Here is a 12,500-nt window from a genome sequence, read left to right as displayed (position 1 = left end):
TATCATGATACATCTCTACCCATCTTTCTGTGTGTTTCTCTTTTTTATCTCTAGGGGATTTGCTTTGTAACTGTAGAGATCTCTCTATCTCTGTTGTGACTGTGTGGGTGCAGGGGACAGAGTTTGTGTGTGAGGATGATGAGGAGGAGGAAGAGCCGTTGGCAGTGGCTGAACTGCGGAAGGTTCTTGATCATGCCCACGCTGCCTTTCCCACCAACCACTCTATCCATAGCGCCCCCTCTTGCGTTGCGTTTCTCTCATATCTAAATCTCTGTTTCTATTCCCCTCCCTCCTGTTAAAAGTACTGAGCGACTAAATTCATTGCAGTATTACTGGCTGAGGAACATGTTATATTAAATATGTCTGATAGGATGATAAACCATTCAACCACGCTGCGCTCAGCTCTAAAATCCAATCTGAGAAGTGAAATGGGTAAAACAGAAGCAAAATCCCACTGAAACTAAAATGTACATTTTTTAGCTTTTAGTATGAATATGTTAGCCTTAAAGAGGACCTATAATGCCCCTTTTACAAGATGTAATATAAGTCTCTGGTGTCTCCAGAATGTCTCTGTGAAGTTTCAGCTCAAAATACCCCACAGATCATTTATTATAGCTTGTCAAATTTGCCCCTATTTGGGTTTGAGCAAAAACACTGTTTTTGTGTGTGTCCCTTTAAATGCAAATGAGCTCCTGCTCCCGAAGAGGGCGGAGCTTTAACAGTTTGCGCTTCGGTTGCTCAACAACAACAAAGCTGGAGAATCTCACGCAGCCAAAATGACGACAGTGTTCAGCCTTACATTGTTCAAACCGGAGTCGACACTGATGGAGAGACTCAGGAAGAAGTTACAACTTTTAGAATGAAACTCGACGTTTCTGAATGGATAGTGGATAAATTTATGTAGTTGCTGTGGAGTTGATTCAACTCATCGGCTAGCATGTGCCGTCATGTTAATCTTTTGTGCAAATCCAGCGTTAAATTGACACTCGTTTGTGAAGCAGTCCGGCGTAAAATGACGGTATGGTAAAAACACTCCACTACAACAACTCTTCTTCTTCTCTAAAGCAGCCCAACATGGCCTCACCCACTTTGTTGCGTGTTTCCGGGGGCAGGGTTTATGTAAATTTTAGGGTTTGTGATGTCACAAACCCGGGAAGTAGCTCGTTGAAAGTGGTAGTCCTTAAAAAGCAAATTCTTTAAAAAGAAAATCTCTCTTTGCATTGAACTTTGAGTGTCGTAACTTTGCAGATGTTGTTTATGCTCAAACAGCAACAATACACACTAACTAAAGTTAAAGTGAAATCATAATTAAGGACCACTTTAAGATTTTAACTCAGACTACCACAAAAATATAAGCATTTGAAAAGTATCACAAATAATGTGACCTTCATATAACGAAAACGTTCTGATATATAAAATCTGTTATAATACAAAATCAATCCCTTGTAAATAAAACTGCCTGCAGTTGAAGAAACATCCATGAAGGTCACAGTCCACTTTCTGTAGCTGCAATGTACCAGAGTAACCGCCCTCATGCTCCGACTAATGGATGCTAAAGGCACCGTAAACAAACAACAGCTCGGCAGAGCCGTTTAGAGGAACTGAACTGAAGTGCAGAATTGGCCTGCCTCATTCAATTTTTTTTTGAAGTACAACAAAAGATCACATATGAAGAGACACAGCGTCTCTGGTTCACAGGTCAATTACAGATCAATGTGCCTGGCTATGAGGAACAGAAAACATCACAGTGTTGAGCAGCAGGACAGTTGGCACATTCACTGCACAATTCACCAGATCCAATCCAGTTACTTTTGTTCTTTTTGAAGGAATGTGTTTGAATGGATAGTGAAAGAAAAGTCAAGTGAGTGTGTCAATACCTAGGGATGCCGGCGAGGTAGGCGATGAGTCTGCGGAGATCTTCGTGTCGTATTCGGTCATGGTTGGTTCGTGATGGGAATGTTAAAACCGGACCACCGCGCTTGTCTCTGCCCCCTGGAGAAAGAACAATGCAGAAGTGTGGGAAAATAAAACATTAAATCAGCTGATAACAAAATAAATAGGCTTTACTTTGAAATGTTAGTTGATGACAAGAGGCTTAGTCGACCACATTTTAATAAGATGGTTGGTAGCAAGAAAAAAAACTGCAGTAGGGCTGTCACGATTCCTGTTGTTAGCACTGAATGTTATTCTTTCTCAGCCCTGAAACTCAAACCATTTTCAGATACCACCCTCTAGTATACATTTAAGCAATTCAATTTATATTATATACGTGTGACTAGTCGGCATATGGCTTAAACTGACTAGAAAAATCTTTGGTTGGGGGCAGCCCTACCATATTCCCAACGTCAAATCCTGTGCATCCAATCAAACTCTGTAATTTAGTGCACATTCATTTGCCACCTGGTGATATGGGTAATAGTACCAATATAATATTTGAATCAGCCTTTGTTGTCTTAATTAGACTATAGTCAGAGTAGATGCCTTAGGTATCAACATATGGCACAAACAAAAACTAGTCTAAAAGGGCAGGAAGCACAGTCCACTCAATATGCTGCACACAGCCTCGTTTTCACGCCAAATTAGCTGTGCCGTCTATTCTGACTAAAGTCTACAGTCTGTAAAGGATAAAAAAATGAATGAGCATGAATGAAACAAATTAAAGCTGTGAAGTGCAGCACACTGCTGGACAGGACAGTCGGATTCAAAACCTACTTGTTGACAGTATCATTCCTGCAATAATCTCATTACCGTTAAATCAAGTCAATGTTCTTCAGCGCAGCATCTTCAGAGAATACTGAATGACTGTGTAGACCGTTTTTGTGAGATAATTCAAAATGAGACTCCGTTACATGATTTTTTTATCATAACTTACCATCTCTGTAAATCTCTCTGAATGACTCAGCTCCTGTTCACTTTTCAAGTGGTTAGACACTTGAAATAAGTAACTCTGAAATAAGTTTTTTGTGCCTGGGTAAAATACTCAGTTTGTAAGTGTGCTGAGGAAAAATGGACTGTATAAATCTAAATTTAAGTTCAGTAATCTTTATTTATGTACAATTTAGTTTTATCCAAATGAGTCAATATCAGAAAAATGGGTCAGGATTAGGGCTGCACGATTAATCGCATGCTATTCTCACGCGCATTTCGTCAGTAAAGCCGGTTCCCTGATTACCGCTAAATCACCATCACCTGCTTTCAAATGAAGCGGCATTTAATTAGACAGAGCCGTAGATCACTGAAAAGCCACGCAATATCGCGTTCATATCGCAGATGAATCGCCTTCGATAATGAACGCGATATTGCGTGGCTTGTCCGTGAACTACGGCTCCGTCTATTAAAAGGCGCTCCGTTTTAAAACAGGTGATGGCGATTTAGCGGTAATCAGGGAACCGGCTTTACTGACGAAATGCGCGTGACAATCTCATGCAACTAGTTTACCAAGAGTTGTTTTTCCTAATCTTTGTGTTAGTTTTAATATGCACGCATCTATAAATTCACTCCTTTTAAAAAGGGACAACTGAACCAAAAATAAATTCTGTCGTCATTTACTCACCTTCAATTTTTTCGAGAATATTTTGAAGAAACATTTCAATACTTTTTAACCATAAAATCAAAGTAAATGGGGTCTAAGGGTGTTTTCACACTTGTAGTTCAGTTCTTTTGGTCCGGACCAAAAAAAATGATACATACAGTGGCATGAAAAAGTATGTGAACCCCTTGCAGAATCTGTGAAAATGAGAATTATTTTAATAAAATAAGAGGGATAATAAAAATGCATGTTATTTTTTGTTTAGTACTGAGTAAGATATTTTACATAAAAGATGTTTGCATTTAGTTCACAAGACAAAACAACAGCTGAATTTATTAAAATAACCCCATTCATAAGTATATGAACCATTAATTCTCAATACTGTGTGTGGTTACCTGATGATCCACGACTGTTTTTATGTTTTGTGATGGTTGTTCATGAGTCTCTTGTTTGTTCTGAGCAGTTAAACTGAGCTCTGTTCTTCAGAAAAATCCTCCAGCTCCTGGAGATTCATCAGTTTTCAAGCATTTTTGCATATTTGAACCCTTTCCAGCAGTGGCTATATGGTTTTGAGATTCATCTTTTCACATTGAGGACAACTGAGGGACTCAAACTCAACTATTAAAAAGGTTCAAACATTCACTGATGCTCCAGAAGGAAACACGATGCATTAAGAGCCGAGGGGTGAAAACTTTTGGATTCAAATATCAAGGTAAATTGTACTTAATTTTTCTTCCAGGAAACATGCAAGTATCTTCTGTTGGTTCCGAAGGGCAGTACTAAATGAGAAACAATGATATTTAAACAAAATAAGAAAAATTGTGACATCTTCATCCTGTTCAAAAGTTTTCACCCCTCGGCTCTTAATGCATCGTGTTTCCTTCTGGAGCATCAGTGAATGTTTGAACCTTTTTTAATAGTTGAGTTTGAGTCCTTCAGTTGTCCTTAGTGTGAAAAGATGAATCTCAAAATCATTCAGTCACTGCTGGAAAGGGTTCAAATATGCAAAAATGCTTGAAAACTGAAGAATCTGCAGGATCTGGAGGATTTTTCTGAAGATCAGAGCTCAGTTTAACTGCTCAGAACAAACAAGAGACTCATGAACAACCATCACAAAACATAAAAACAGTCGTGGATCATCAGGTAACCACACACAGTATTGAGAATTAATGGTTCATATACTTATGAATGGGGTTATTTTAATAAATTCAGCTATTGTTTTGTCTTGTGAACTAAATGTAAACATCTTTTATGTAAAATATCTTACTCAGGACAGTACTAAACAAAAAATAACATGCATTTTTTATTATCCCTCTTATTTTATTAAAATAATTCTCATTGTCACAGATTCTGCAAGGGGTTCACATACTTTTTCTTGCCACTGTAGTTTGCTTAGCGTTCACACTGTCATTTGTAATACCACACCTAAAGAAAAAAAAAAAGAATGGCTAATATGGCTTTTATGACATTTTACGACAGAACTTACTAAACATCCAAAACAAAGCCGTGCAGTGTGCACTGGGCTAAACGAGCCAGTCATATTTGTGTACATATAATAGTATTTTAACCAGCTGAAAACTTATGAAGAGCTTATACAATGTGTAAAAGAATCAAAATAGCAGCAGGAATTCCTCTGTTACACACAAACAAAGATCTGCGGCAAGGAGATGCGGTTCTGATGCCTGTACTGAACTGTAATGGGAAACGCAGCTCCTGTGATGAGAAAAAAAAAACAAAAAAACAGGTATTCTTGAGCACTCTGTCCTTTTTAGGGTCGCACTTTTTGACTTCATGTTCTGTTTTTGGTTCATTAATGTCTTTGGTCCATGTGTTTTATATTTAAGTCCAACCGCACTTATTCAAATAAACCGCACTAACAGAGCAATCACATCAGAGTTTGTTTTAATCGAACCAAACCTGCCAAGTGTAAACACAGCCTAAAACTGCTTTGGAACATGGACCCCCTTGACTTTCACTGCATGGACAAAAGCACAGACATTCTTCAGAATATCTTCTTTTATGTTCCACAGAAGAAAATCATACAGGTTTTGAATGATGAAGGTGAGTAAATGATGACAGAATTCTTTTTTGGGTGAATTAACCCTTTAAAGCATTACAGCTAGCAAACACCACCTTACAAACAAACCACCAAATTTAAAGAATTTCAGCCAGATTTCAAATGAGCAATGAGACTGTGTTGTGCACAATAAAAGATATATCATGCTTCATTAGCACCATGGCTCATTTTCTCAAGTGAACGTGCTAATTGCTAGGTCACAGCTCCTACCACTTTGAAAAACAATTGTGCAGTCAACAGTAAAGCTAATGCAGACCTGCACAAACACATCTGACTACTAACTTTAACCAATGCTTATATATCCATAATGATTCCTTGAACCACCAGGGCCATAGTCATACACCAAACCAAGTTCATTATAGAGCTGCACGATTAATCATTAAAAGATTGTGATCTCTATTCAATGTTCGCCTGTGTATTTTTTTCCTTTGACTAAATCTCACTGGAACATTCAAATCTGTGTTGGCGCCTCCACTGACCCAGAGACCGTTGTCATGCATAGGTATGAAACCACTTCACAAACATTTTCACTATTATCAAAGAGGTACTGGGATAAAAGATTATAGTTCAGATATAAACACTGATGTCTAACGTAGTGATCAATAGAGCAAATCACCTTTTGAAAGTATCAATTGTATCAATTACATTGTTGTGCCACTAGGTGGCAAAAACTTCAATTAGTTGTCATTGAATCATTCATTAAAGAGATTCTTTCAAAAACGCTGATTCATCCAGTAATTAAGCAAATTAAGTCTCTGAGTGAGTCACTGAATCATTCATTTGAACAGATTTTTAAAAAATTATTCATTCAAATTAAGTAAACATTTTTCAGAACTTTAGTAAATTACATGTTATTTTGTTTAATTGTCTGTTCGTGGGAGAATCGTGAATCGTGTGATTCTCAATTTTATCAAGAATCATGCCGCTTTAGTTCATTAGCATTGAGAAATGACTAATCAATGCATTGCTCCCACTGATCCTCCTCTCCTGTTCATACAGGTTGTTTTACTAAGCCGAAACACCAAGACTCCAGCACAACAAACTCACTGAGCGCAGGGATATCCATGAGGATTTTCTCCTGTGAATGTGCTGAATCTCACTAACGGAGTGTTTGTAATAGGATAATCCATCTTATCCTCTGATGTTCAGGGAAAATAAATAAATTAAATGCACATAACTGCATGGTTATGCAGAAATTACTGGGCGTTCACAATTGGAGCTCTGCAGGTTCACTTCTGCTCTGCTCTTTATTTTTTTCAAGACTGTTGTTTTGTGCTTGTTGTATCATGGGACATGTGTATGACATTTACTCATCTCTATGTTTCTGAGTCATTTTAGTGCTGGTCTGTTAGTCGTACGACTACAAGAGCCAAACAGAAGTTCAGAGAGTGTGAGAAGGAGACTTCTGTCTAAATCAAATAATGGCCACTGTCAGGCCTGTGACAATGACACATCAACTAAAAATACTGTGAGGAGTTACAGTAATATTCAGTAAAAGTTATTTTGGGTCGAAGACATGACGTGGTGGTCCTGTGAATGTGATCAAGGGTTGTTATTGTTAAAACTTAAACTATTAAAACGTTTTTCATAAATGAAATAAAGCTGAAATAAAACTAAATCTGTATATTAGATAAAAAACTAGTGCTGTCAAATGATTAATCGTGATCATTTGCATCCAAAATAAAAGTTTGTGTTTACATAATATGTGCGTTTAAGGTGTATATTTATTATGTATATATAAATACACACATGTATATATTTAAGAAATATTTACATGTATACATTCTATATATACATACAGATCATCTTTCTGAGAAAATGTGTTATGACCATTAAACAATATAAAAGACATTTCAGAATGAAAACACATAGTTATAGCAATATACCAGCAATCAAATCAACAACACACCTGACAAGAAGGCCACTTTTTCTTTTAGGATGGGCAAAACTTCCATCGCCTTCATTTCTTCATTCCTGCGAAATCCTGAAAAACAAAACAACAGATCACAGTTTAGAGTCCCTGCAAGAATATCATCATCAGAACTGTGGCATAGCAGTCATAATACTGTGCCTGCTCTGATATGTTGAGCTATAGCGCTCAAATGGGAAATTAAGAGTTCAAGTCTGATCCATTTTAATATGTATATTACGTTCACTTTATCAGATTCTTTTGCATTTTTTTAAAATGAATGTAAAAGACAATCCATACACATAATCATTGCTCTCCCATTCTTAGCATGAGCAGATATTGCCGCGAGCGCTGGACCTCATTCAAGTGCTTTGCATGAGATCAGCAGCAACCTGGATGAAGCATCACTTCTGTTCGTTTGTTTTTATGATTCACAGGTTTGAGTTGACTAGGTTTAGCTAAGCTGTGCCAAAGTTGAGTTAGTCATGCATAGCCAGCAGACTGACTTTGTGAGTCTAGGCACTCTGAAAGACCAATCATGAAAATGTAATATGCGTAAAAGTAAAATCAGATATATATATATAAACGATAAATATATACATATATTTTCCTAATTTCTTGCCTGGGTTAGCAGGTTTAGCAGGAAAAAAAATCATGTAAATAAATTAAGAAATAATGTCTAACTTAAAATAAGTACTAAAAATGAAGTAGGCCAACTAAAATTACTAAAACAAAAAAATTAAAGTTAAATATTAAAAATAAATAAAATGATAAAAAATAAACTAATTTCAAAGAAAACCAAAAACATTCAAACAGAACTTATTCAAAAATATATAAAAATACTATAACTTAAACTGTAAATAAAAAAAAATATAAAAATAACTGATGTGATCAAACATTTTTTTGCTTATACTGTATATGCGGCCGATCAGAGTTCAAATCCGGTTCAGGTCATTTCCCAAAATAATGTCTTGCTGAAATAAAATAGGAACTACAATTTAAGTAAAAAAAAAAAATAAATTTTAAAAAACATTCAAAAAATGTAAAAATACTATAACAGTATATTATAATTACTAAAACTGAAATAAAAAATTAAGACTAAATAGAAATATTTAAAAAGCATGGTAAATAACTTAAGAAATAATGTCTAGCTAGCTGAAATAAAATAAGAACTAAAATTGAAGTACTAAAAATGACAAACTAAAAAAAAAAAAGCTAAATAAAAATATAAAAACATGACAAAAGCACATAAAATGACAAACTAAAATTTAAAATTGAAACAAAAAAGCTCATTCAAAAAATGTATAAATACTGTAACAGCATACAATAGCAGTATAAGTACTAAATTTATTAAACGGAAATAAAAAATAAATTAAAGCTAAATAGAAATATATGAAAAAGCATGGTAAATTAAATACTTTCCAGCTGAAATAAAATACGTACTAAAAGCAGTAAAACTGAAATAAATTAAAGCTAAATAGAAAAAACATGACAAAAGCACATAAAAAATAAACTAAAATTAAAATGAAAACATGGTATGGTTCATGATCTTCTAGAATGCATTTCAGAGGACGAATGTAAGAAGACTCTGGTACGGCACTAAACTTGCTAGTAAAGCATCATGGACATGCAGTCTTTAATTCCACTCCTACTATCCCTCCATCCCAGGGCTGCTAATTGAGCATGAAATGTGGTTGAAGGAGCCGATCCCTCCCACACACACACACACACACACACAGCTGAGAGATAGATAGATGATGTCATGTATCCATTTTCCTGTGATGCTCCCCTGTGGTATCTCAGCGCCGCTCTCTGTACAAAAGAACACCTTTCTCTCTGTCACTCTGCCTCATTTCCTCCCTCTCTCTTTTTTTCTATACATCCCACTGGAAGGTTTGTTTTTCCACTACTGCTACTGTGACCATGTGATCTAATGAAAACATGGAACCTTCTGCAGACTATTTCCAGCAATTGAAAGGAATAGTTCAAAAATGTACAGTATGTCATTAATTATTCACCCTTATGTCTGTGGAAACCTGCATGGCTGTCTTTGATCTGCGGATGGAGTTATTTATGGCATAACGTCCAAGCTGCTCACATACAAGCAATGTTGTCCATGAACAATGTCCTGACATAAAGCTGTCATATGGGTTCAGAAGAATTACAATATAAAGCATGAGTTGCAATGCAGTGCAATTAAGGAGTGTTTTGTCCTTTTGAAACTTGACAGTCCCGGTCACCATCCACTTCACATTACAGTTCAAATTTATTATTCATGATATAAACAAATTTTAAAAATGTTATGTAATTTGTTATAATTAGATATATAATTTAACAAAATAATTATAATAATTAATATGTATAATAACAATAGTAATAATAGAATAATTGTAATATATATCTTTTTAAAAATATATACAATATATGACTTATTTATATTATTCATGATCATATAAATTATTTTTATATTAAAATGTTATGCAATTCATTATAATTAGATATATTTAACAAATTGTATTGAGTAATGAATACAAAAAATAATTGTAATATAATATGTATTACTTGTATAATAATAAAAATAATATAATAATGTTAATATATAATTATTAAAAATATAGAATATTAGACTTAATATTTATATTCTTCATGAATATAAAAAAAATGTATATATTGAATGTTATGTAATTTGCTATAATTAGACAATTTAACAAATATTATTGCATTTATTACTCAAGATACTAATAAAACAATTATAACAATTAATATGTATTACTTTTATAGTAATACTAAAATTAACTTTAATATATATTTATTTTTAAAAATAATATAGATTATACTATTATTCATGATACAAATTTATACAGTATATTATATATATTACATATATATTTATATATTAAATGCTATGTAATTTGTTATTAGATATATAATTTATAATTATATTATATTTATAATTAATATATACTAATATTTATATAATAATAATAACAATAATGAAATATTTTATTTTTAATATATTTTCTATTTGTAAAAATATAATAAACAGTATTAGACAATTTAATTATTTATTTAAAATGCTGCAAGACTGGAAAAATTGCAATATATTTAAGAAAAGAGAGACAAGGTGATCATGAACTGTGTTTTCCAGGACTGAACAGCACTGTGAGTAATGATTAGATGTGGAGGCTGGGAGAATTATAGACAGCTCTGCTGGTCAGAAGGGCTCAGATTCAGTAACTGCACAGCTTTCTCTAAACCCTGCTGAGTGTCTGAGGAGACGAGGGTTTAGGTTCTCCGCCGTATCCCTGTATCTATTTGTGTGAGTTAGAGAGCCCACACTCTTCCCTCAGGGTCTGAGAGAGACAGGCCGCGGTATGGTGGGGCAAATGAGGTTCTCACTTCTGCAGCTGCATGATGTAATTCTGTGTGTGTGTGTGTGTGTGTGTGTGTGTGTGTGTGTGTGTGTGTGTGTGTGTGTGTGTGTGTGTGTGTGTGTGTGTGTGTGTGTGTGTGTGTGTGTGTGTGTGTGTGTGTGTGTTTCACTGCAGTAGAACAGGAGAGGGTGAAGCAAATTTAATAACGGTTCACAATATGAATCCAATGACTTTCTGATTATACATGCACACAATTACCTATTTTGACAGAAGAGCACACATCGTACTTGTATCATGTGTTCATACTATAACCCAAATTCTAAAACCCTGGCCTATACCTATACCTTGTATTTTTAGAATAAAAATGTTATTTTATTTAATGATAATAACACCACATTTTTATTAACTATAACTCATATTCTTAAAATCTATAACCTTTCTATTTTTAGAAAAAAAGTACTTCATCTTGCTCTAATTATATATATATATATATGCAATCCTGCAAAACTGAAATTGGAAAAATTGCAATATATTTAAGTAAAAGAGAGACAAGGTGATCATGAACTGTGTTTTCCAGGACTGAACAGCACTGTGAGTAATGATTAGATGTGGAGGCTGGGAGAATTATAGACAGCTTTAATATTAATAATATTAAATTACAAGATATTAGTAATAATAACAATAATAATAAATTATCAAGCATACCCCAAATCCTATACATTTGGTATTTTCTGAATAAAAATAGTATTATTATTTAATAATAATAATATTAACATTAATGCAAACTTACTTTTTTATTTAAAATGATTCATTATTTTAGGGCTCTCCTGAATGTCTGTCAGATTTAAATAGCTTCTAGCTAACACACACCCAAGGTTACAACCTGCAATCTAATCATTCTGGGTTTAAATTGAGGTTTCTGCAAGGCTAATCATTTCCTTTATCACGTATAGATTTTACATTCATCTACTCGTTTCCTCACCATGACGGAAGACAAAGAAATGACCTCCATCTCACATCCGAAGTGGCTCGTAAGGAGATGACCGTTCCCAACATATTCCCTGACCAAAATGAATCCCATTTCACAGCCATGCCGCTGTCCTTCAAGCTTTGCATGCAGGGTAACTAGATATTTCATCCATCATTTCGGCATCCAAACCACAGAAATACAACAAACCGCTTCAACAAATAGAGACATTACGCTTGGAGAAAATCAGGCGGCTATTCTTTTCCCAGAGCTGGAAGAGCTCTGAATGTGGTTGGGAATTCACAGTCTGTGGAAAACAAACTAAGGAATCTGGGAAAAAATGAACATGGGTTGGTTTTTAGAAGGGAAACTTCAAAAGGACCCTGCTGTACCGAGGGACTATTCTTCAGTGATGGGAAGGTGAAACGTGGGCGAGTTTTAAGGTTACTTAAACCAAACAATTAAAAAGAAGGAAGAATGTGCCATGAAATCAATCTGTATCAGCGCATCTGTAGGTTCCTCCAAGCCTAACCTTTCTCTTCCTCACAGACGATTATTTTTCATGGCTTATCAGGTATCAGAAAGAGAACAGACAACAAAACAGCCTCACAGTTTCCAGGTAATAGGTTGCTGATCTGGCCGAT

General features: G+C 34.7%; 1 protein-coding gene across 15 annotated transcripts in view; it reads right to left on the bottom strand.

Moving 5' to 3' along the window:
• trioa (trio Rho guanine nucleotide exchange factor a) overlaps nt 1-12,500 on the bottom strand; it is a 122,617-nt gene that overhangs the window by 64,168 nt on the left and 45,949 nt on the right. For all 15 annotated transcript variants that reach the window (XM_067412369.1, XM_067412370.1, XM_067412372.1 and 12 more), the window contains exons 3-4: nt 7,516-7,590; nt 1,878-1,992 (exon numbers count right to left, since the gene is read on the bottom strand). In XM_067412369.1, coding sequence (XP_067268470.1) covers nt 1,878-1,992; nt 7,516-7,590 — 190 coding nt within the window. The remainder of the gene's footprint in view (nt 1-1,877; nt 1,993-7,515; nt 7,591-12,500) is intronic.

The sequence above is a fragment of the Chanodichthys erythropterus genome, chromosome 15, assembly GCF_024489055.1.
Source record: "Chanodichthys erythropterus isolate Z2021 chromosome 15, ASM2448905v1, whole genome shotgun sequence".
NCBI classification, from domain to species: domain Eukaryota; kingdom Metazoa; phylum Chordata; class Actinopteri; order Cypriniformes; family Xenocyprididae; genus Chanodichthys; species Chanodichthys erythropterus.
The sequence above is the reverse complement of the archived record's forward strand: the minus strand, read 5'-3'. Positions and strand labels throughout refer to the sequence as shown.